This window comes from Coloeus monedula (genome assembly GCF_965178545.1).
Source record: "Coloeus monedula genome assembly, chromosome: 1".
NCBI classification, from domain to species: domain Eukaryota; kingdom Metazoa; phylum Chordata; class Aves; order Passeriformes; family Corvidae; genus Coloeus; species Coloeus monedula.
In genome coordinates this window covers 14,162,105-14,188,900 of record NC_138781.1, presented here as the reverse complement: position 1 = coordinate 14,188,900, position 26,796 = coordinate 14,162,105, and the positions used below count along the sequence as shown (strand labels likewise).

At 39.9% G+C, this 26,796-nt stretch overlaps 1 protein-coding gene across 4 annotated transcripts in view; it reads right to left on the bottom strand.

The window, feature by feature from the left end:
- NRP1 (neuropilin 1) overlaps nucleotides 1–26,796 on the bottom strand; it is a 113,751-nt gene that overhangs the window by 65,817 nt on the left and 21,138 nt on the right. For all 4 annotated transcript variants that reach the window (XM_082297408.1, XM_082297409.1, XM_082297410.1 and 1 more), the window contains exon 4: nucleotides 706–887. In XM_082297408.1, coding sequence (XP_082153534.1) covers nucleotides 706–887 — 182 coding nt within the window. The remainder of the gene's footprint in view (nucleotides 1–705; nucleotides 888–26,796) is intronic.

The window sequence follows — 26,796 nt, the reverse complement described above, 5'->3', positions numbered from 1 at the left end:
GATGCATTCCAAAAAAAAAGACCTTATAGCCCTTCTAGCTATTGACTTGGGAAGAGTGTTATAAAAGAGGGAGTGTCTCTATGTCTGGCTAATCCTGCACGCTCTGTTTCTCTGGGCTTTCTCTGTGCCCCATAAAGATAATTGTGCTCACTGGCACTAACTCCTGGCATGAGCATCCAGCAGGTCATGCCTGTGAACAGTGTGAGCTGTTTCTCTCCTTTACTTCCCAAACATGATTTGTGAAAGCAGCAGCAATATCATCTGCTGCCCATGTGTACTCTGGTCCTTTCTGAGCCCGCAGTCATCTCCTGGGAGTGCAGAGCAAAACACTAACCAAAATAAGTCAGGGACTCAGAAGGTTGCAGTTCTGTTGAGGCAGTAACATTGTAAATCATACAGTAATTATTATTAAAAAAAAAGAGGAAAGCCATAAAGCTAATGGTTTTAAGATGGTTGAAACAAACAGCTGACAAAAACTACCATATTTCACGCAGAGGAGTCAACCCTCAGACACAGCTGACCCCTCGGATTCATAAAGATTTACACCCAGTGAATACACACCCTGCCTTGGAATGACTAGGGTAATAAGATTTTCTCTTTCAAGCATTTTCATGCATTTTCCCCATTCCAAAAAATTATGGTGAACTTTCTGATGCAAGTAAAAATCACAGGTTATGAGCTATATAACAATGAATTGTTTCTCACCTCTTTTGAAAACTTCATAACGGATAGAAAATCCTGCTCCATGTGTCTCATAGTCGGAAACAAATTTAATAAAAAGATATGGTCCTGAAGACACTAAAGGAGGGGGAGCAATTTTTCCACAGTATTTTCCCCATAAGCGTCCTTCAGCATTATCTCCATCAATCACTTCAACATAATCATACCTGGTAGATAAATGGAAGGAAGAAACTTTTAACTTCCAGGAAAGAAGAGACCTAATTAATTTAGAAACCATAACACAACATAGATAATCAAGAAAAATGCTAGCTTGCTTGGAAAATGCATTATGCTGAAAGATGTAAGCAAAATGAAATAATTAAAATGGACTACATTATGTCTGTAGACATCATCTGGCAACATGGAACTATTAGGAAGAATGGTGTCCATTATGCTTGCAGACAATGTCAGCTAAAGTAACCAATTAACAAAAAAAAAGGAAATCTCACAAGCACAATTCTGTATTATTAAATTGTGTTCCTTTGTCTGTGTAGTGTTGTTATCAATACATAATGCATAGCATTCTTTTCAAACTGTGAAGTTCTGTTACGAATTCAAAAATGTCTTTTTGGCTGTAGCTCTTTATGAACAATACTTTGATTTCCATATGCTGTCCTCCAAACATATGTCCACAGAATAATAAATAAATCCCTAAACATTAGATTCTGTTCAAAAGTCCACCATGTTGCAGATCAGTGGTAGAAAAATCTGTTATTTTCCTTGTTATCTTCACAAATAGCTGGGAGCACATTACAAAATCCACGAGTCAGTCACACCGCTTGGTTTTTCTCAGACAAAAATTGTTTCAATACGAATCACCTTTGCTTAGGTATTTGGATCAAGAAGTGTGCGTTTACAACATTCATATTTGTCCAGCATGTGATTGCTAGACAGACTGGGCTAAAACCTCTGTGATTATTTATACCAAACCTAAGGACTGTGTAAGGAAAAGCATACAGTAACAAAATAATGATTGGTAGTAAAAGTTTGCCTGTGAGCAACATGATAGGGTTCCTCAACCCTGTCACGAGGATGCTGATGTGTAGTGTCTGGTCTGACAGATTCGGTGTTCAAGGGCTGAGGAGAGCAAGCCCAGCAGGCTGGTGGTGCTGAACCAGCCCAGGGAAGATAAAGGAGAATCAAAGTCATGGAGGCAGAAGCTGCAGGTGCAGACACAGGTCTGTTCTTAAGTTTTATTAGCAGATGATTTCACTTGACCTCATACAGGAAGGAGGATCAGACTCAATCTGTAGAATCCTAGAAGGTGGTGGCATTTGGAGCTTGGGTTGTGTCCTGTGACTCTTCCTGATGGCAGCAAAAGGCTCTTCCCTGCCCCTGTGTCTCTGTGTCTCAGCCACACTGCCCTTTCATTTAACAAGTTGCTGTTAGCCAGACAATCTCATTTACTTTTCATTATCTTACTATGACTGACATTAAAATGTTGCCATTAATTTGTTTAAACCTTTATATTCTACTGTTATGCTCACTGAAATGTTCCAAGCATATTAATATACAAGGAAGAGCTAAAAATGACAGGACAATAAAGTGTGTCTGGCATTTTTAAAGAGATCAAAGGAAAAAAATGTCTTCATGATGACCAATGTCATTTTTAACAACTCTGCTCCAAACCATCCAGGGCACATTACTTATGTTTACATGAAGTCCTGTGAGACAGCTGCAAAGATGATATCACTAGTTAAAGTGGATGGCTTAAGGCTCCTTAAATTAAAAATGACATTACCTCATCAGTTAAAATTGTGTGCCAGCTTTGGTGTATATCAAATAGAAAATAAAGCTGACACTGATGGAACTGTAAGCATTAACATATGTGAAATATTGTGTTAACCGCATTTCTTCTTATGTATTTGATTTTTCTAGTAGCAATTGCTCAGCTCACTAGCTTCACTGTCCCAGTGCAGACTGATGGGAATACGAAGCGGAAACATGCATTTCTGAGATAATTTTACAGATACTTAAGTAGCCCGTAGTTTTTAAAACTAGACTTCTGTTCTTTCTAGAATGTCTTTATGATATGTGTATAACAGGATTTGAAAGTTAGGAGAAGAGTTGTAAAGACACCTCAGAATTGTTGGGGTTTTGTCTGGTTTGTTTTTTATTTTCTCTTCTCAGAAACCTCCGTAAAAATGCTAGCTCTAGGCTGCCTGCAAAATCTATTGAAAGTACTCAGGGATCCATGCTACGAGTTCTTTGATTTTTAGGAAAAAATGTATCTTGAGAGTTTTAACAAGATGACCTTTCTCCAATAATTAACTGCTTGCTAAAGAGAAGGAGTAACCACGTAAACCCACAGCATCTGAGTGACAGTCTTTGCTCCATTTACCCCATGATGACACTATTTCACCAGTTTCCCAGGCACCATTCTTTGCTCAAGCTGCAACAGTAGATAAATTTTCAGATGGTATGAAAAAAATTAACTAAAAATGCTAAGCAACTTTTACATTCTTTTTTCCTTCATATATAAAGGAGATAAAATCAAAAGGCTTGAATTTGGTGTTTTTATTCTGCTACACCTTAAAAATAATCTTATATAGTCTTACTAAGTTTTTCATATACAGCCAAAAAACAACTAACCTGTAAGTACCAATTTTGGTATTATATGAAGTAAATAGGCAAAACCCCCCATTCAAATTAAATTCTATCACTCTCCCAGTTTTCCTCCTTCATAGCAATAGCCTGCCTACACTTTCCAGTGTCCCTCGTAGTGACAGAATCATAATTTATGGTGCTCTTCTTGGCAGCTGTGCAGTTGTAAATGACATAATTTGGTTACTAAAAGGATGTCTTCTAATGGATTTTTGCAAGTTATAGGTCATGCTGCCCCATGGAAGATTGGAGGATTTTTCAATTTTTTTCTTTCGCTTTGAAAAGTTACTGACAGACAGAGAAGCAGTTTAGCTGTGAGACAATGGGTAAGAAGTACAATTTGAAAAGAGGAAGCTTTAGAGATCAGCTCTACAACCTCCATATTCTAAGGATCATGTTTTTCATCTGGCAGCTAACAAATGGACTTGGATTCTCCCACACTGGTGGCAACATATGATATCTGGGCTCCAGCAAATGAGTATCTGTATTATTTTTTTCTTAGAGAAATAAAATTACTCTGGATTTTCCTAGTTTGTACTTGGAAACGAACATCCTGCTGTCATTTTTGCACTTTTCAAAATCCTACCAGAGACCACAGCATATCACAAACAACTGGTCTTGTAAATAGGAGAAAGTACAGTCACAACTTGGAAATGGAGCTGCTGCCAAGGAAGCTCAGAAAGCAGCTTGCATGTCCCTCTGGACTTGGTAGCAGTTCTTTTCCATAAGTTTGTCAGAAGATGTTGTGCCAGGGATACAGTTGGCACATTGGCATCCCTGTGAGAAGACTGAATGTGTCACCTCCGCAGCACCCAGACAGACTTGGCACACAGCCCAGAATACTGAGTTTGCAAATTTGGATTTCCCATTTGGCAATTCTACACTCAGTTACTGCTGTCAATGGTGTGGCAAATATTTCTTGTAATTTTATAGTCCTTTAGGGCTTATGGCACAGAGATGTAAATATAAACACAGCGTTAATCACTGAGTGTAGTTTCGGGTGAAAGACTAGAGCACAAGTTCAGATGCGAAAACAGGAGATGCCTTCCCAGAAGAGAAGACAGTCAGTGAATATGTTCATGGAGACGCTTTTCCACGATGCAAAAAGCATTTCCTTTTTGCTTGTCTGGGTCTTTCCAGATATCCCACTTCTGTTTGCACCCTGTGTGGTGCGCAAGGCCAGTGCGTCTCTTTCGGGTGGGAGACTGATGAACAGCGGTGCAAGAGCGCACACACACTTCCTGCTCCTCCCAGCTGGTGCCTGAACAGGCCATTATTAATTCTGTGGTTTAGTAAAACCATGTCTGGGAGAGATGCACAGTGGAAAGATGAGAGAATCTAGAATTCCTCTACAAATTATTTAAGGAATTGCAAAAAAGTTGTTCTTTCTTGGAAAGTGTAAGTTATGGTTTTCAGGAAAAGGCCAAGCAATACTTATAAAATGAGCCCTGGGCAGTGAAAAACATTAAGAGCTGCAGAATTCAAATTTTGATGATTTTCCTAGTTCCAGTTTCTAGTAAGTGATAACAATGCTTACACTGGGGGTCAGTTCTGAACATGCTGGAGACCCCTGAAATGCACCACAGCATGTTGTACTGCAGAAAGTGGTGCAAGTGCTGGAAAGCCCTGCCTGCTGTTGGAGCCAGCCACTGCCAAGCTATGCTCTGCTTCTAACATGTTTGCTTATTACCAGGGCAGTGAGTCTTACGTATTTTTCCTTAAAAGATTCCTTCCCAAGAAATAGGCAGAACTACAACCAACTCAGCTGAAATCGAAATATCTGCCATTTAATCTTATGAAGCCATCAGTGAAGTATATACAACTATAATTTACATCCAAGTATACTGTATTTTTCTGCAGCCTACTGTGATCTATATGGTTGTTATGAGTAATTTGGCTGTTCACCTGTTAGGATGAAAAATTTTCCAAGTCTCTCTTTCTTTTAACACTCTGATTCCACTAAAGCTGCTAAATTTCTCCCTGACATGAATTATCCATCCTGGTCAGACTATCATTGGTTCTGAAAATTTTCTTCTTAGTATGTATCTTTCTTTTGCCTTTATTTTATAAAGATTTTTTTAAAATTCCCCACAAGTCTCCACTTCAGTTGAACAGAAGGGCATCGCAAGAAGAAATCTAAATAAAGAGCTTCAAGTTGTTCTGCACTGTGGCTTTGTGCCCCATTAGTTACTGAGGGTTAGAGGTGTGGGATTTACTGCAGTGCTTGTGGCACAAGGCAATCTGTCCACCAGAGCTAAAAGCTTAAAAGCTGCAACCACTCGAGGGACACCAACCTTAATCCCAGTTTATTAGCAACAAGAAAAAGAAGTACATGCTATTAAAAAACAAAAAATTAAGCACAGCCCTGAATGGGCTGATTTTCTGCCAGTAGCCTCAGCATCTGTTGCATTTCTCTTCATCTGAGCTTCCTCTGTGCAGCCTGACCACTCTCAAGGGCCTCTTGGTAAGGTAACCCTCCAATGGGAATGGGGGGACTGACCCATCCTGTGAAGACACACCAGCCTTCCCTGTAGCTGGGACTGTCAGTGCTGGTGTCTACACCAAGGGGATATAATTCCTTACATGTGGGCCTCACAAAGCACCTTGATGGAGGTGAAAGCAGCATGCAGCCCTTGGAGGATCCTGGGTGACTGCTGTGTTCTCAGCAAGTCTCAGCAGGGCACAAGTGCTCCCTGATCACTGGGTGGCATGGGAACTGCAGGGTTTTTTCATTTTTAAGCCCTTTGCCAGTGTGTTTAGTGCCATGGGATCCTGCATGGTGTGTTCCTACCTGGCTGCTTGCTCCCATCACGCACTGCATTCTCAATGGAGAAGCCCTTCTCCATCTTTCCAAGTCATCTGTTGGTGTGGGCATGTCTTTGACAACGAACCAACCTACCTTCCTTCCTTCCTTCCTTCCTTCCTTCCTTCCTTCCTTCCTTCCTTCCTTCCTTCCTTCCTTCCTTCCTTCCTTCCTTCCTTCCTTCCTTCCTTCCTTCCTTCCTTCCTTCCTTCCTTCCTTCCTTCCTTCCTTCCGAATTCCTTCCTTCCTTCCTTCCTTCCTTCCTTCCTTCCTTCCTTCCTTCCTTCCTTCCTTCCTTCCTTCCTTCCTTCCTTCCTTCCTTCCTTCCTTCCTTCCTTCCTTCCTTCCGAATTCCTTCCTTCCGAATTCCTTCCTTCCGAATTCCTTCCTTCCTTCCGAATTCCTTCCTTCCTTCCGAATTCCTTCCGAATTCCTTCCGAATTCCTTCCGAATTCCTTCCTTCCTTCCGAATTCCTTCCGAATTCCTTCCGAATTCCTTCCGAATTCCTTCCGAATTCCTTCCTTCCCTCCTTCCCTCCTTCCCTCCCTCCTTCCCTCCTTCCCTCCCTCCTTCCCTCCCTCCCTCCTTCCTTCCTTCCTTCCCTCCTTCCCTCCCTCCCTCCCTCCCTCCTTCCCTCCTTCCCTCCTTCCCTGCTCTCTCTACCCCATTCTCCCTTTCTCCCTTTTTTCCTCAAATCTATTAAAATGTTCAACAGATCATTTCTCTGAGGATGGACATGCATACAGTTGAATTAGAATGAGCCAGGCCATGCAAACTCTGTGAGAAGGGAAGGTGGGAGCCAGTGCCCATAGCAGGAGGCTTTTAAACTGGTTTTGCTTGTACTGGATTCCTGGTGCAGATGCAGCCCCCCAAGGGAGACAACATATCATCTAAATCCCAGAGTTCTCTAGAGTGCTGGATATTTAAATACACAATTCGCAATCGATTAATGATTTGTAATTTACTGTCGGTTTGGGGGTCCTTTGTTTCCATTGGTCTTTTGTGAGCTGGTGTTTTTATGGTGTTCACCCAGGGCCAAAATTCACTGGAGTTATTCATACAAAGGTCCTGTCAACCTAAGAGATTTCTGGGAATCAGGCCATTGGGATTTGGCCACTGTTCAGTAATTTACTAATGCCATTAACTGACGGTGGGTCTCCATTAAGAATGAACTACTGAGGGTCTATTTTAGTACAAGACAATGCGGCCGTGAAAAAGAGAAGAGATGTAACAAAGACATAAATGAAGATCTACAGTTACTCACTGCAAGAGTTTAATTCCAACTAATGTTAGCAGCAGTCTTGTTATTACATTGGTTTCTGGAATAATTGAATGCTTTGGGATTTGCCCTTTTGTTTAAAATTAAGCTCTTAATTCTCTGCTGAACAAAGGAATCTGAAATGCAACATACCTTAGCCAATAATATTTCAAAACCCAGAAATAACAAAAATAATCATTACTATTTTAGAATAATCTGAGTATCCTTCACCTTATCACATGCTCCTGGTAGTTTGGCTCATGTTTTTTGAGTACCTGGGACTGGCAGACCTGAAGATCTGAACTAAATAAGCAAGATTGTATCTGCACTTTTATCTATACAGCTCCACTGAGAACAGTAGCCAGATCTTTAGCTGCTGCAAATGAGATTAGCCCCTTTATGCCAATGGATCTAAGTCAGTTTACACTGATATATAGAGAGGGTGCAAGTGGTGACAGAATATTTTACCTTGTAATTACTTAGTTCTATTCTATTAATACCAAATAAAATCTGGAAAATTCTTCAACAGAAATGAGAACACCAGGATCCACTTTTGGAATATATGTAACATTGTCATGCAGAAAATGAAGAAGAACCTGAGGTTATAGACTGGTTTTTGCCATTTTAGTATTGCAATGTCCAAGGGAACTAAAAGTAAAATTCATCTGCTAAGGTCTTCAGCACATCTATCTGCAAAAAGCATTTCACCAATGAAAAGATTTGATCTTGAAGTTACAGTAAATTCCACTGATTTCACTGCTTGCCACATACTGTAATAAATTATAATATAATGATCCCAGTATATTAAAATGAAAACCTCTTCTGGGAAGAAACATTCAATTTTAAACCTCTTCAGTAAGGAACTTCAGTTCATAACTTTCTGGCATAGAAAAATGCTATCTTTTCATGGAAAAGGTTTCTCTCTGTCAAATAAGACAAATTTACAAATGCTTGACTTCCACTTTAAGTGGAGGAAAAAGAAACACTTAGCAGTTTAAAGACTTCAGAGAGGAAGGAGCTTTCTAGTGTCAAACTGGTGAAGTTTAGTATTTATAGGAAATTCACATGCCTCTAATTACTCTAAACCCAGTTCCCAAGTAAAATATGCCATCTGGAAGATATTAGAGTCATTTACAACTTGTTCACTTCCCTATTTCACTGCAAAATCTTACCTCTTGCCAACTTTCCAGTGTTCTCCACAAAATGAAATGCAGTCTAATATTTACTGGTAGTTTAATGGTTACTTTATCTATGTTTAGACAGCTAAGGGTTTTAGAAACTGCAAAAAAAGTCACATTTCTTAAAAACTAACTTTCTTATTACTCACTGTACCTCAAGCTTTTCATGTGGATGTTTCAGGTGAGGGTTATACCTTGGCTTAGTTTTAGTATTTAGCCACTAATTTGACATGGTTAGATTTGGAAAGATATCCTGTGTGATAAGAGAGAGAAGAAAGACAACACAAGCAGCCATCATGCATAAGAATAGGCTCTTGTAAGTCAAAAAAAAAAATCCCAAAACTTGATTATATGGTTTTGTTTTTGTTTCTATGACCTCCCAAGAGATGCCCATCAATCAGAAAACTTCTTGTTAGTAGAGCAACTTCATCCAAGTATGCCAATCTGTTTATAAGTGAAGCTTTGCGACATTCCTCTGAGGTAAAGTTGTCATTCTCATTTTACATATGTGGAGACGGGAGAGAGAGACTGAGTGCCAGCAGTCTTGCAGAAATTTTGCAAGCAGCAAGGAATAAAGCTGAGATAGCTGGAACCGTGCTTTAAACATAAGAGCCCAGTCTAACCTCTCCTGAAATAATGGAAAGATTCCTAGTGGCTTCTGTGGGTTTCAAATAAAGCTTCTTAACAGAGGCTTGAAACTTGGAAGTTTTCCTAAGCCATAGAATGACTGGAAGAAGGGGCTGCAAAGTCTCACACAGAATCACAAATGTATTTCTGTAGGAGAACTAGACTAAATAACTTGCATACAGAGACTCATGCATATATATACACTCACACTCACTGTACACCTCTATATCCATCAAACACTGTTTACATGTGCCTAACTAGTTTAATGATTTGTGGTTGGATTAGTCCTGTGTGCATTCTGATTAGTCCTGTTCTGAATTCATGAAACAGCCTGCCTAATTGGTAAGTTATAGAAGCCTCGGGTTTGCTTCCTCAAATGCCTAAAGAACAGAGAAAGAGCTGTAGCAAATGGAGATCAGAATCGGTCGTGATTTCTTTTTCTTTCCATGAAAGTAGAAAAGAAATGTTTTAAAGTTATGGCAACCTTATAGCACTCCATTTGGGAGTTTGGAACTGCTGATTAATTTGTAATTTTCCTTTGGGGATCTATGTAGTATATTAATCACAACCTTAGGAACTCAACTTTTAGAAGTATTAGGTAGATGTTAGTTTTTCAGAGAAACTGTGAAAGTTCTCTACATAAAATAAGTTCCACACTTTGGAAAATCAGGTATTTGTCCCTTGTGGGCTGTCTACAACCTCTCTGACCAATACCTATAATTAATGAAATGAAAAGAGGCTAAAGGAGAAAGGAAATTGCAGACATACATATCAGCTTTAGATCAGAAGTTATGGCAATTTTCTTCCATAGCAACCATGTCCTGAAGCTCTGTAAATACAGTAAAATGATTTATTTCCAGTTAGGAAGTATATTAAGAGAATATTAAGGATGCAGTGTTAGGCACTTGGAGCTCAATGTTTCTCAGTGTTGTTCCCTTTGTTGTGATTTCTGCATCATGTGCCCTGTGGGCAGCCCTTGGGCCAAGTGAAAAATTCACTGTGGGATTAGTGTCTTCACGTACTTAGTCTGTAGAGATATAAGTGATTGCTATGGGCCTTCCTTGCCTGAAAGTGTGACACATGTAAATTACTGGATTGATTTTTTGCTGAGACTATCTAAAACCTGTATATAGCCACACGATTAGGCATATGTACAAACAAGTGGAGTTATTGGAAAATGTCCAGATTTGCTTTTGAAACTTTTGACTTATCAGTGTTTCATCATGTGCATGTGTTAGAGCTTTTCCCATGGATTTTTATTGGGGAAAGGGGGGCCAGACTCTCTTGAGCTATCACCAAGGAAAAAAAGAGTTTGAACTACATAAAGGAGATCCAAACTTTCAAGTCTTTTCTGTATTGAAAACAGAGTCCTTAAGTGTGTGAGATACGTGGCATTATTAGGTAAATACTCATAATGCTGAAAAGACCTTTGGCAGACTGTTGTAACATCTAGATGAAAACCATCTCCTTACTTCTTTCTTATAATACAAACTTGGAAAGGCAAAGTGCCTGGCCACAACATCTAGGAGTGCTCTCTGGCACAGGAGGCACACAAAGCTGAATAAGAAACATTCGTAGTTCAGAGATCAACCCACTTACACCGTCTGCATGTTTCCTGGCGGGCCGTTATCTCAGCACAAAATAATTTGGTTGTGTACATTGCCACTTTAACAAACAACCCTTAAGCACATGACTAATATTTGGGGTTGGCAACTTTAAAGGAGCCCTGGCTTCATGAAATCTGAATGATACTTCCTAAGAGCAACGCAAGGAACATTTACTCAAGGATGATCTTAGTAAGTGTGGTTGAAGGGCTGCCTGAAAAAGTCCCACAGTTTGTCTTCCTCTGTTTTGCAACTGGGACATGTATGCATGCATGTGTGTGTGTTTGTGTGTGTGTATTTTTATATTCTTTATACAAGAAAAGACCTGAATAATTTCAGATGTTTCTTCCCAAAGTTCATTCTCAGCCAGAGAAACAGCCTGGGAAACAGCCTGGAAGATGTTCATTTCAAAACCATTAAAGCAGATGAGAACAGGGAAGCAGAGTGGAAACCTGTATGCAAATTTAAACTACAGTAATTGCTACCAACCCTTTTCTATTAATTTGTTGTCTAATTTCAGTAGAGACATTATAAATAAAACTCCTGTTGATACCTTATGCATGTCCTTACAGGTGTAGTTTAGTTTTGCACGTATCAGTGTGTCAATCCAACAGGAGTGCAGACTTCTCCCTGAGATTCTGCTCTTGAAATCTGCATTAGGTAATTCAATATTACCCTCAGAATTATAATTTTCTTATAAAGTATGTGATTACTTAATATTTATTGCAAACAGATCATGATTTAAACTGTTTCAGAGTTACAGTACTTTGTTTTTGTAATAGAGCTCACAGTTAAACTGTACCAATTTGAAACGCCAGTATGTAAAAGTTTGTCCCATTGAGCAACTTTATTGCCATTCTATTGTGTGTATCCTAGAATTGAAAAGTATATATAACTTAAATAAATAAAATATACCATAGATATTTAAAGCTGCTAAGCCTGAATTTAGTTCATTTGTATCCTATATCACAGAGAATGTCACAGTTTTTATGTGTTTTGTGACCTTATGATTTATATGGGTCTTGAGAAATAACTATGTGTTTAGAAAGGAGGAAAACAGTGGCCAATAAACATTCCCAGTAGCCTAAAAACAGGAACAGCTTGTTAGCTGAGGTCAGCCATATGACCCAGTGCCCAGTGAAACTGCATTGTTATAGCTGGAACGTGGGGCAAACCAGTCATGCAAAAAAACCCACCACAATGATCCACCTCTCATAAAAATGTCTTTCTTAGAAAGAGAGGCATGCGATAATGACTTACAGGAAGGAAAATGTGCACAGCAGATCAGCATCATCTCTGGTACAAATTTACAGAGTTTAGTGGCATTGCATCCGAGGTGCATTGCCCCACACTAATTTAAAATGGAAAACTAAGTGGAAAACCTACCAGAATTCACACATGTCTGCTAAAAAATATTGCATAGTTTTCTTCTGGTACTTAATACTTGTGAAAGCAAGCAGGGTAATGGACATACACCCAACACAAACACATACACAGCTCATGGGTTTCAGTAATTGGGACCATACTGCATACATGCGTGCCAGCTCAAATCCCCAGCGGGAGCTGCACAAATGTCAAGGAAGTATTCATTAAATGGGACCGAGTTTGTCTTCTTTCCACTTCCTTTTCCTCCCTCATCAGTGCAACTTCTTGAGATATACTCTCTCTTAAATCTGCTGAGCATTTGGACCTGTACTCAGTGGAGGCTAAATGTAGTTTGGAGTGGCATGGCTGTGAGATGACCCCTGCCTTTGAAATCAGGGCAGTGGAAAACCTAAGTCAGGACTAGCACACTCACAAAGAAATTGCTGCTTTTGAGGTCAGAAGTAAAGTTCTCCTAGAACCACTCTCCCATCCTTGTACAGGCTGCTTCGACAGCTGTAATCAAGGAAAAGACACCCTTCAGGAAAGAGCTGTTACCAGGTCCAAGAAAGTATGGATAATGATGTTGATACCTCTTCTGCATTTCATGGGTCAGGCTTCTGCCCTTGCTTTCTACTTAGAGAAATGGACAGTGTGACATGAGATATAATATATTACCTGACAGACCAAGGGGATCTGCAAGTAACTCAATGAACTGCAAACAAAAATGGTGTTGTATCTTCTTTCTTTTTGCAACCCACAAGGGAGTGGTGTTCTAAGTCTTCTTTAATTAATTACAATAAATAAGCCTTGAAAGGCAATAAACCATTATACAGCTGATGAAAACACTTACTCTGCAATTAAATGGATAAAATCCTGATTTGATGGCTTTTGTTTAGTTTACACTTTCAGTAGGTATCTATAAATGCTTTTACTTTTGGTTGTCTACTTAGTGGTGATAAGCACATCCAAGAGCAACCTGTGTAAGACTCTGTGGTATTAAGCATTGATTCTTTCCTCTCCCTCACTCCTGGCAAGCAGTGCACTAACTCAGACAGACAAGCCGTGAAATGTGTTTGGGCCGGATCCTCTTGTACGTGCAGAGAATCTGTGCAAGATAACGCCAGGCTTTCCTTCATGGTTTAATAATGCAAAAGACAGGCTTTCGCACACTAGGGAGAACAAGGTTTGTTTGCCTTGTGCATTCTTAAAGGTATAAATTGCCCAAAACAGTAGTAGGAAGTCTGGGAAGGAAATGAGATAATACACCATCCCTTTCCTCACTTTGAGCCTCCTGAGCAGGCTCACAGAGATGTCTGACTTGCACAGAGGGACTCAGGGACTCCTTTTGGCAGCACAGCCTCCATCCTTCTGTTGCAAACACTCCCAGTGCTGCATCTGAGGTGGTGCAGGTCCCGGGGTGCAGTGCTGCAGAGCACACTGGGCACCTGTCCTCCCTGGCCAGCAGTACTGCCAGACACTGTCACCTTGCAGTGTAGTGACGAAAGAGAAACCTCTGGGTTTGCTCTCTCAGTACCCAAATAACCAACAGCACACCGAGCTTTGAGCCAGGTGGTACGTGCATCCTGTTCAGCCCCTACTCTGAATAAAACTGTTGGTACCTGGCAGGGGAGGGCCTGTAGCTGGAAAAGTCTCAACCTTTGTGTCAAAACCCACTTGTTTTTATCTCAGACTGAAACATTATTTTCATAATTTTTAAATACAAACCCTTGCTGTTCCAACAGCTCATGGGTTTCATGCTGTTGAGCTTAGGTGTCCCTGCTAGTCCCCCTTAAAAATTTTACAGTGTAACATAACCTCATTTTGTTACACTGTAAACATTTCCAAGATACGGGATCCTGTTTTTTATTACAGGGGGAAATGGTAATACACCCCCCCCCTTCCTGAAACATGCAGAAAACCCCTTCAACAAATTAAATGTACTCATTCCTCATTAGCTTTAACCCGGATTAGGTCTCGCGGGCGCTGTAAAGCCAGCCCCTCTTTCTCTCTGAACAAAGGGATGTTAGGAGACTAACAGACCATTGGAGAGGCACAATCCTGACTGACTCACAGTACCAACATGCTGTGATGAACAGATTCCTGAAACAGCTCCACCGAATTGAATTTTCACATATTTGGCGTACAACATCCCATTTTTCAGCTTTTCCTCAGTTACTGCACATTTCTCCTCAAACAGATACCACAGTGTCCTCAGTCCTCACATGATTGCTGCATGGCTACTATAGGAACCACTCCAGCCAGAAAAGTTTGAGAAATATTTCAAACCTTAGTCCCTTCCCCCTGTAAAAATTCCACATGAGAATTCACAAAAATGAGAACTAGCAGAGGGATAATAGATGAACTGATGAAGGATTACCTTTTTTTCCCCACAGGTATAAGGATCATGGAAACATGTCTCATGCCAGCAACAAAAGGATATGTCAGCTGGAAAGAACCTGAATAAGGTTTCTATGCAGCATTGTGCTCTGGGAAAATCACAGTATTTCTTGTTAATGGTGGTGCTCAGAGCAGTGATAAACTCTACCAAAAATTGCAATTCTTGCATTTGGAGATTTGATTACAACACATGTCTGAACTGTTTTTATTTAACTGGCTGAGGTACTAATAATGTCATAGACTCTGCTCAGTACTGAATGTTCCCACCAGGACCAATAAATCCTGTGCCACCACAGCTTTGCCACTAACTGGGTAAAAATTTGGCATGGCTATGGATGCCACAGTCACGTCTTCGACTGCAGTGCAGATGCAAATACCCAACCTACGGCAGGTTGCAAGCTGGGAGTCATTCTGCTTTCATCAGAGCCACTGTCTGGGAAGGCAGGAGCACAGGAAAGGAATTGGGCTGCCCAGGGGTTGCCTGTTCAGTCAGCTGTATGCCTTCTGGTTTGTTACAGCTCTGTTCTGTTCACAAAGTACTTAGCAGGCCCATAAAGCTGTGAGATTAGAGAGAGAGTTGAGATTTCAAGCTGCAAATGTGAGCCTAGATGTCTCTCAGTACTATGGGGCTTACTTAGGTAATTTACGGAGATAGGAGCTGACGGGAGAAAGTGGGCAGACACTGGACTGGAAGGCTGAAAGCAATCTCTTTTCATCTGCCATGGCTGTTCAGAGTCAGCTAACTTCCCTGTGCCACAGCTTTCTGGATTGGAAAATCAGATACTGATATTTCCCTGAAAGAGTTTGAAGACACTGAGTGAACTGAGATGGCCACAGTACTAGTGACACTGTCATTAATTTTGTGATTCAATACACCTTTTGTAAATAGATATATTTAGCTGACATCTCTTCATTCTTGATTCTAACCCTTTTTATCTGTGATTTCAAATTTTTATCCTTGAAGATGGACAATGAGAAAGAAGAACAATGGGAAAGAAAGAGACCTAAAATACAATGTCTTTTTTGTGAGTCTCTGTTTCAAAACATCATAGTGAAATACAGCATTTTGCTACTCTTGCCACTACATCAAACCTTCTCCTTCTAAGCCCATTATAACAAGCAACAACATTTCTTTATAACTCAGAAATAATTATTGATGTAGCCTTTCCTAGATGTGCAGGGATTTAGACAATTAATACTCAGAAGTATTAATAAGCCTTCTTCATAAATCCCTAGGTGCAGAAGAAGCAACCATGTATCCCTAAGCTCCTTAAGGTAGGTACTTACAAGGAGCCTGAAAAGCAAAGGATTTGGGGCACAGTCTGTATTTACGCAGAAAATGATTGTTTGACATCTGAGGGACCCAGAGTTACCCTGAATTACCCTGAGTGACCTGTTGCTTTGGAGAACTGGCTATCTGAGGGACATGCTCTGCCTTGTCAGGGTAGGGTGCCCCAGCAGGTTATCCACTCTAGTTTCACTCCTGACTAAACACATTGGGCAAATGGATTCAAAGGATTTCTGTTTTGAAGTGGAGTATTTCCAGTACCTGAGCTCAGGTGCAAGAGGTTGGTCAGCTTTCCCCCAGACTATCTAATAAGTGATGATGATGATTATACTGCTGTCAGTAAAATAGAGTAGGAAAAAAGGAGGTACACTACCTCCACCATAAAACTGGCAGGATTTTCTATTTGAATCTCATCTTATTATGGTTTTTTACTCTTTGATAATCAGCATACAATCCAGTAATTTTGCTGCGAGGTGGAGTCTTTTCACATAAAGCTATTGCAAAAAACCCTCTTGTTGCATAAAAGCCTTAGCTAAATTGTATACAGGATAGATTGCATTCACACCATGAAGTTGTCAAAACATTGTGATTTGATTAATGAGGCTGTTAATTTTCAGACTTGTCTCCCATACAGATCTCGAGCCTCTTCAGTCACATCAAGACTCATGAGGTTAACGATATTCCCTGCCAGCCTTAGCATGAGTCTGCCACGTTATAAATGACTTTCCCTCCGTTTGCCATGTAGGAATTGTCTTCAATACCTGGGGCAACACGAGAGGATGGGAGCACATTAGCAAGCACTTTGCTATGGCGAGGCACTCTGAATATGAAATGCCTTTCACCCATATGACCAATGCCCCTTACACCCAGAAGCCTGCTCCTCTTCAACATGTATTTTGTCTCCTGATGCTTTTAATCCTTAGGGATGCAAGTCCTGCTCACTTGAATTTTGCAGTCTCCTGCCCATCTGCATTTAGCCAACATAATTGTAAGAAGAAAATCAGGGAGTTGCTATACTGTAAGGGAACGTGGTTTCATATGAATTGAATTCTAAAAATAGCCTGTTCTGTTTTCCTAAATCTGCAATATCTGTGTTACTCTGTAAAGAATCCCAAAGGCATTAACATAAGTAAGGAACACAGAACAATGTTGAGATCTTTTTTCCCCTTGTTTCAGCCCATCCTTCATACAGACAGGCACAGAGACATGCAAATCCATGATAAGGAGGAATGGTTAAAACTGCTTTTAAGTATGATCGTTAATCATGTGTATATTAATGACCTTCTATTTGTATTTCTTTCATTTTAAGCACATAAGTCTTGACTGATTGGTGCTTTATTAAATCAGTACTATCCACTACTCGTACAATTTAGAAACATGAAGTACTCACTAAGCTAGAGAATTTTAATGTTCAGCCAGTCTCATATTCAGGCCATATGCTTCAACATACAAAATCCGAGATAAAAATGACAGCAGCAAGAATTTATATGAACATGACTTATTTTAAGAATTAGACTGTGCAGCCCTGCTTTTGCTGACGTCAGTGAGACTATTCATGCACAAGGATTTAGCAGCATAGAGGTTACACACAGAGCTTGGGAAAAAGGTTTCAATGTTCCGCAGTATGACATCAGGTTGCAACTGTATCTATCTTTCTGCAATAAAACCAATCAAAATAACAAGAAAAAAAAAATCTCTGCTTATACAGTTTTAACAATTTCAATTGCTGAAAACTCAAAAAAAAACCTTTTAGCATATGTCTGTGAATTAGAAATGCATAATTCCTTAAGTTGAATCACTTACCAGAATTACAGATAAGCCTTTCTGTATTCCCCAAGTGCTTATCAGCTTCACCTAAGGCAGGTTTCTGGCTTTTTTCTGGTTTTTTTTGTCAAATAAGTTTTATTTCAGTCAATACTGGTTAAGAACCTGTTACAAATCCTCTGTTTTCTGCATGATTCAAATACCTTTGAATATTAAACTGTTTTACAAAAACATGTTTTCAAACGGTGTCCAGAGTGATGCTGGAGAGCAGAAATACAATTTCTACATGCAATTGCACCAGCCTGTCAAAATCAGCATAAAGGGAGAGAAGAAAACAGGCTATGTGATATGTTTTGCTATTGTCAAACCCAAGAGGGCATCTCACCTAATAATTTAAATGAGATCCTGTTGCCTGACATTTTTAAAGCCTTTTGATCTCTTTCTTCTGGTACCCTGGGTTGTGGCTCTGTAGGGTGCAGTAGACAAAAAGCTATGGACTAAACATCATGTTGCCTATGCCCCGCCTCAGTTTGCCAAAACCCCTGTTAGTGGACAAAATGAATGTTTGCTTTCATGAAACACTGCTCCACTGGAGATGGTGGAGAACAACCTTTACTAAAGGTTTTTAGACATGGGCCAATCTATAAAACTGCCAAGTTCTCATTTTCTGTTATTATCAGGGCAATAATTCTTTGGCCCTTTGTTAAGATGATGTGACTATTTTGTTGGCACAAATTAGGGACTGAGGTTTAACCTCCTGTAATCTGAGTTTGAAAATGAATTTAACATTCATTGGGTGTCCAAAATCATGTAGAGGTAATATGTTTGTTTTGCAATTTGCTGTACTTGGATATAATGCTAGGAAATGACAAATTTTATCTTTCCAGAGCAAAGACAGAAAGAAAGATACCTTATTATTACTGGTTCAGTGAGAACAGATAAACCTGAACAATTTGAAGACATAAAACTTAGGAGAATATTTAGAACTTGAGCCAGGCATCTAATGTAAGCATTTTCCCACTGACTACAATGTTAACACGATCATTAACTTTGATAGAGGAAGACATTGCTTAAAAACTTAGAGATATTAAATTATAACAAGAAATTTATGAAAAAAATATTAAATGGGCTGAGAAATCCTAGAGATTGGGGCGGACCTTTTTCCAGTGGTAACCCAATTAGTTTCTAAAGAATTACATGAAGCATTACTATGGACCCTTATATTTCCAGTGGGTAGTGTAGGAGATTGTAAATTGCTTTGTGGCAAACAGGTCAAAGTATTTGTGTTCAATTTACATTTAGAATATATAACACAAGCTGAGAAGAGGTTGGAAAAGTCTTTTCAGAAAGTTTCATTTTATCTGTACATAAGCATCAGCTCCAAGCATGTCTGTGAGATCCGTCGGCTCCTTTGGTTTGGCAGAAGCCTCTGGGGGAGCTGGGTGCCACTCCCCCTTCACAGGGAAATGCTTATTAATTATTCTCCCAACCAGCACTGATAGAAAAGTGTCACTTCCAGCCTTGACTGTCTCCCTTGACAGCCTGCTACTTTGCTTAAGTGATCTCACAGTTAGAACATTTTTCATAATATTTAACCTAAATTTTCCTTGCTGCAGATTAGTCCTACTCCTTCTCTTATCAAGTACAATAACTTCACGGCTCGCAGACAGCATTTCTAACATGAAACAGGGATCTAAGCACGGCTCTTTCTTAGAGAATGTGATGTCAAACTGACCTTTGACTCTCACACTTTAAATACATCTCTTGGCATCCTGTGCAGAAGAAAACAGACACCACTTGTTTCCTAAAGATTTTACAACTGGCTTGGGCTAATTAATCAGTCTCCAGCACACACAGCTCTGTGCTTACCTGGCTGGAGGAAGTGCAGATCACAGGAGCAAAGTGAAGTTTCTCAGATCTGTTGTTCTCCAGGTACTTCACTAATTACCAAATAGACAAAGGGAAATCTCTTCATGGCTGCTTCTTCCTTTCTGCTACTGTGCAGCAATCCCATTACCCATTTGAGTATTTCATTATATGCAATAATAGATTTTGGTTCCATGGCCTACTTCGATTCCTGGTGTAGTTTAGCCAAAGCCAGTGAAATTCCAGTAGGAACAATTTGGCCCACTGTCTTTAAGTATTTAACCATCTGCACAAAAACCACAAAAGAGACGCCCAAACCAAAACCACTCATTTACATAATAAGGATGTGAACCTACTACAGCCATGTGAAACTATCATTTTTCACATGTGCTTGTGAATCTTTTCCCAGGCTTTTCCAGAGGGAGGGGCAATCTGAGGGCTGGGATATATGAAGAGAAATGTGTGGGTGGGAAAAACCAAGAGTTTTAATTTTTTTTCCTTTTATTCTTTAAGAAGTATGCAGCAATTACTTCTGTATTTTAAAGAAATGGTAAAAATACCCAGAGGTTATAGAATGATGCTTTTCCTTAATGTTTATACAAATATAAACATTCATCTAAAGTAAATACAGAAGTAAATGGAATACACCCACCTCTACAATTATAAAATCACTTTCCCATGGGTAAATTTCATCCTATCCCCATCTGTTAGAACTTGGATTGTACCATGAACCATTATGGCTTATATCCCTTAATTATTTTGTATCATGTGAAATGTAATTGTGGATATTCCATGTCTTCATTGCAAATCCTTAATTTTCTTTTGTAAAGCTACCTATATACTTGGCCTAGTTCTGTGTTGTGGAAATGAATTCCCAGGGTTAATTAGGTATAACAGAGTAAGCTGCAGTCCTGATCCCACAGTCTCTATGTAAGATAAATTCCCACAGAGGGAACAGAACTTTTTCCAGGCTGAGAAGAAAATAAAAAGGAAAAACACACCCAACACTCTGCCTTGTGTCTGAGACTAGTACCTCAAAGGAGACATGCAGCAACTGCCCTGGGCAGACGACCATGACAGACACCCTACCCAACAGGGAACCCAAAAAATCTGCACTCTGCAATTGCACTCCCCTCTCTGGCATTTAGCAAAAGTCTTCAGACTTTGGTAGCAGAGGGCATGGCAGCTCAAAGGTGCTGCTGTCAGGAGGGGAAAGATGTTGCTGAGTGGAGAAACTCAGCTCTTAAAGAGCAATTTGAAATCTGCAATTGGAAAATATGTTCAAGTCTTTCTCACAGAGCTTTTCTGGTCCTGCTTGTAGGACGTGCATCCCGTCCTGTCCCGCTGCTCCAGCTCCACCAAAGTTGAAAACCGACGTGGCTCCATTAGTTTAAGTGGAGGCAATTTAACCCGCTGAGGTCTAGCCCAAGGCAAGTCCTCCTAGTGCACCTATAAACATGTAACAGTAGGTATATTTAATAGATGCTTTTATGCCTTGCAGCTGAATTGTGGATTCAAGTGTTCTCTCTTGAGCAAAGAATGTGGAATTCATAAACTGTGGCAGTTTGAAAAAACTCACATAAGACCAGAAATTGCAAACCTTCCTGTGTATCCTGTGAGCAACCAGACATCTTGTGTCTGAAGCAGGTATGTCAGACTCATAAGAGCAAAGAGAATCTATACTCCTGGGTTGTATTCCTTAAAGAAGTAGCGCTTGTGATATACCAGGTAGCTGATGAAAATAATAATTTTGTGATTTTTCATTTGAAGACATGGATTTTATTTTTCTAAGAGTGTTATTTCATGACTTTGAACTAATGCCTGTTTTAAAGCTGTGCCAGTTTTCACATGCTGTATAGCTGCTTTGCCCCCTTGGTCAAAACCCAGGCTTATTATGGCAGACATGAAAACATCATGAACGTATTTTCAGGATAGTTCAGCAGAAAGCCTCAGATCCTCAAATCCAGAAGGCTGGTGTAAAGAAGGAGATAGACAGCCTCTGTTTGAATTACAGGGCTCTCCTGACAGAAAAGAGGTAATGGATTTCTTACACATCATTTCTTACTGGATATTAGATGTCCTCTAACAGACTCACAATAAACTACAGCAGATGTTTGAAAAGCACATAATTTGCAATTGATTATACACATATATCACAAATCAAACATATAAATAATAGTTGCTCTGTAATCATATTGCTTTTATGAATGAGAGATTCAACTATTCAAACACTGGTTAAATTTTTATAACTGGTCTTCTACAGCGTCCTGGTTTTGACTATAATAGAGTTAATGTTCTTCCTAGTAGGTTGTACAGTGCTGTATTTTGCATTCAAGATGAAAATTATGTTGATAACAGTGATGTTGCCATTGTTGCTGAGCAGTGTTTAGACTGAGCTAAAGACTTTTCAGCTTCTAACATCACCTGACAAGCGGGGGTACAAGAACTGGGAAGAGACACAGCTGGGACAGCTGACCCCAGCTGACCAAAAGGATATTCCATACCATACAGTGTCATGCTCAGTTTATAAACTAAAGGGAAAGTTCGCCAGGGGCTGCATGCACTTGGCTGGGCTTTGGTCAGAGGGTGGTGAGCAATTGCATCGTGCATTGTTTGTTTTGTACATTATTTCTATTACTATTATTGTTATTGTTATTTTCCCTTCCACTTCTGTCCTATTAAACTGTCTTTAGCTCAACACATAAATTATACTTTTTTTCCCACATTCTTTCCCCCATCTCACTGGGTGGGGGGAGGACTGAATGAGCAGCCGTGTGGTGTTTAGCTACCTGCCAGGTTAAACCAAGACATACAGGAAATGTAACTTTGAGGTACTTAATACCCCCAGCTACAGTGACTTTTAGGATATACATAAAAAAGCTGACCTGTGACTTCCCTGTTGTGCAAGCATGCTTTTTACCTACAAAATGATTCAATCAGATGAGAGTAGCTGCGTTTGCATAATTTCACCTGCAATTTATTACTAAGTGTGGGATCTATTCAGTTATACTGATAAGACGAAGTAAGAAAAAGAGAAGGTATTCTGTTCTGCTGTCAGGTAATGAGGAAAGGCAGTATTAGGGTTTGGCCTCCAGGCATGAAGCAGCTGGAGCAGAGGAGGAGGGTCAGAGGTGGGAACCCAACACCAAGAGCAGAGTGTCAGGCTGGAACGGTTGGAAATAAATTTCCTTCCACTGCTTGAAAGCTGGAAATGGAAATTCTACTTTGAAAAGAAGAATAGATGCATCATGATCGTTTCAGTATTATTCAGCCACTTTGACACAATCTTTGTCTCCTTGGTTTGTTCCTGTCTGCTTTCATATGAACTGAGAAGTGTTGAAAATATACAGACATTTCCACACAAAAGAGCACAAATATATCATTTGAATGTGAAAGAGGTGCTAAAGAGTGCTCTCATTTAAATGATGTGTAAAGCCAAGAGACACACAGTCTAAGATATATGAGAACAAGACACAGAACCATCTCTACCATGTTTAAAAGCACATTTGTATAACTACTTCATGCTGCGATTACATTCAGCATTTTTCAATAGGCCTGGAGTTGCTGAGACAGACAGAACATAGATGACCTTTGGAGCTGGATTTTTGCAAAATAAATAAACTGGATGGATGAGTACAAAAGTTACGAATCTCTTTAAAATGCCATATGTGAAAATCTAGTAAACAGTCCATAAATATCACCTGCTGGGTAAGATTTGCAGAAGCTGCTGCCGAATTTGCAGATAGTATCTCCCCACCAAAAACATTGACCCATCTTGTAATGGCAATTTATTCTACAGCTTTCCTGTTTTCATGTGCCTATAATGATAAAACATGTTATTACCAGCTTTGGTCTGGAAGCAGCACCATCCCGTGGCCTGGGATCAGAAGGACTGACACTTTGACCGAAAGGCTGGGGAAGGCTGAGACATCCATGGGGACACCAGCACGGTGTTTGTCTTCCTCTCTTTGGAGGTAACTTTGCTGATATTAGAGGTGAACATTTTAACAAGCATAGTGATTGTCAAACTGAGCTCTTAGTTTTTCTTCCAGACTTCAACTTTCTGAGGAGCAAGTTAACATTGATCTAATTCTCACTGAAACAAACGAGGTTTTTCCATTTTCCAGCCAGAGCTGGACCAAGCTCAATGGTGCAGCTTGTTTGTGACTATCTCTACTAGGACTGATTTTCTGAAATAACAAAATCACTGACTGCTTTAAGTGCTAATTTCTTATTGAGTTAATTTTTGAAGTAGATTTACTTTTCAGTCACAGATCTACAAAAAATGTTTGAAGAGCTTTTTCTTTTTTACATATGAAACTTCTAAAGTGTAAAAATTATGCCTTTCTATTTTAACAAATTGGGTTTAAATATTCACTCATTGGTTGACTTTTATCCTGGGAGTGAATTTTTATGGCTGATATTTAAATCCTTGAAAATAGGGTCTTATAACAAAATCTCCAATGTGGTTTAAACTACTGTGCAGCAGTCCTGGTTGGCTCTGCTCTAGTTAGCGCTCCTTTTAATCTACTTTTTGAATATATGGCTGAAGAAATACTCTAGATTTTAGTGGGCAGAATAGTTATAGATCCTAAATGACCTGCCATGAGAAATGGAATTAAGAACAGTACATATGATTTAATAGCTTTATCATTATGAACAGGCACAAAGGCTGACATTTGAAAGTCATTATCCTCTTGCACAAGCTGGTACAATTATACTTTTAATCGAGAATTTCTACTTCTTTTGTAACTTCCTGTCTTTCCAAGTTCCTGTGATATACAGCTCCCATTTTGGCCTCATCCTGTTTTGCCCTGCTTCTTGTATGTTAAGGAGTCCTGCTCTACTATAGGCTAGCATTTTTCAAATGCAGCACCATACAATAAACAGGAAAGATTCTCTTAGAGACACTGTTGTTTTTAGCTGATCAAAAGGCCATTCTGACATCCGCTTCTTCTCAATAAAAATATTATTTAAGGAAAAAGAGAAACAACCCCAGATTAACATTGTGTCCTTAGCCTGGCTAAAGCCTCAGCAAAAGAAATTGCTGGCATCATTACTGCTTAACCTATTGGTGTTCCAGTCCACCCTATTTTAGTTACATAAGGTAGAGACAACACATCTGACTGTAAGTGAAAATACAGTGTCCTCCATTTTTCCTGACTTTTAAACAGAACCACTTACTACAATTTAGCAAAACACAAACTTAAGGACACTGCCCTGACAAGCTGCCAGGAGCCCAAGAACTGCATCCAGTTCGCATGTTTCAAGTCTGTGGAAGTTTTGAAGCAACAGGAACTTCAGGATCTGGGCTTCACAAATTGGTCTAAGACAGTCATTGCTTTGATTAAAAAAGAGTTTTGAGCTCAGACCCAAATGGATGCACATGAACAGTCTTCTAAACAGAAGCATTTCATAGTGTTTCATTGTCCATGTGGTGTGATCTGTAGTGATTACAAATCCTAGAGTGCAGTGCTCCATCTTAATGGGAACAGTCTTGTTCATGTGTTAAAGCAGGAATATTTTGGGCCTTAATTCAGGCACATAACTAAGCATGTGCTTAATTGTAAGCACCTGCTGGCTACGTTATATTAAACAGGATTCAAGCATATGTTAAACAGGACTGAGCGTGTGCTAAGAGAAGAATGAGGAAGTCTAAGTAAATTAATTACGTTTGTTGAATTAGGCAGCCTGTGTTATGCTCCCATATTTTTCTTTCCATTCCCTTCCACTTCAGGGATGTTGCTCACAACACTGTGTGCTATCAGGTATCTTTGCTACAAAAGATCTCCAACTGCTGACCACTGTGCTCCTGTGGTGCCTGTGCTCCTGTGGTGCTCAGCGACGTCGAACGCCACAGACCAGCGAGCACAGGTCTGTCAGCCTGTCCCACCGACACTCCCACAGGCTTTGAGCCAAGCCACAGGCACTGCAGGTAACACTGCCTAAGCAAACACAATCTGACACTATGAGTACATCAACGTGTGATACATTTCAACACAACCATTTCAGTTCTCGAAGAAAAGTTTACTTTTATAAGAGCAGAACATAAAGGTCTTGTGCTCATTTTCTGTTTTAATTTTCACTTGTAAACCAGTTACACTGCTTGCTGTGCATTAAGCCTGCGACACAACAAAAAACTTCAAAACAGTAGCAAGTTTTTTTACCTCATTGACATGGGCAATACTGTACCAACCTTGGCAATCAGCTGTGTCTGCCGCAAGAGAAATGAGCTCCAGCAGCTATCTAAGTCTGCCAGCTTTCCTGTCCACTTAGGATAGCCATTTCTGAGGATTTGGGGTGGAATTTATTTCACCTTATAATAGTTGTCTAAAACCCAGGAAGATACTCTGAGCTAGTTATTCCTTGGTAGTCTGGGGAGAGAGATAAAGGCACCTGGAAAGAATGATTTATCCTGGTGATCAGTCTTAAGGTGGGATTTATTTTTGCTCCATAAGCCACAGAAAAAACCCACATATCCAGATTAGAGAACACACACATTTTTTGGAAAGATGAATTAGGTGAAATTATGAGGGGTTTGGTGCTTCTTCACCATTTTTCTCATGATAATTTTTAAATGACACTTGCTTATCACTCCTGTTTATGGCCTTGCACTCCCATCTACACAGCAACTCTGCAGCAAAATGCCGTGTTTATTTCCTGCCTACATGCCAACCGTGTTTTCTGCTACATGTTCCCTCTACAAGGAAATTAATACTAGGCAGCACTCCATTTGCCAGGAAGAAGCCTCTTTGGCAGATCACTGTTTCTCAGCTGTTTAAAAGGGCCTTATTGAGAGCAGTTTTAAACTGTCAGATAAAGAGCAAAAGTTGCAAAGGAACAACAGGTAGGATAGTTTCAGACATTAGCAGCACTCTTCTGAAATCTAAATTGGAAATGCAGTTATAAGTGTAGATGAAAAAGATGTAATGTTGGGGAAAGTCAGGAAATGTAGCTCCTAAGTTTGGCTTATGGCTCTAATTTTCATGTGTGCATCATACAGCTACTAGACACCTGTGCTTGGGACTTGAAACTTGGCTGGTGTTGCATCCACGTGGTGTAAAATGGCATAATAGGACTTTGATCTAATGAGATGACCTACTCTTGCAGGAAGGACAACTCCGGTCCTGACACTCCAGGTCTGGGTGAGCTAGCAATTTTTGTGGATGAACATGCAGCCAGATCAGAGAGTTCAAAAGTGGGGGTAGCTGCTCTTGTGGACAGAGCCAACAAAGGCAGGCGCTTGGCAAATAAAACCAATTCCTGCCTCTCTTATCTTTGACATGCTGCCACAGCTCTCCAAACACCTTTCAAAGGAAAC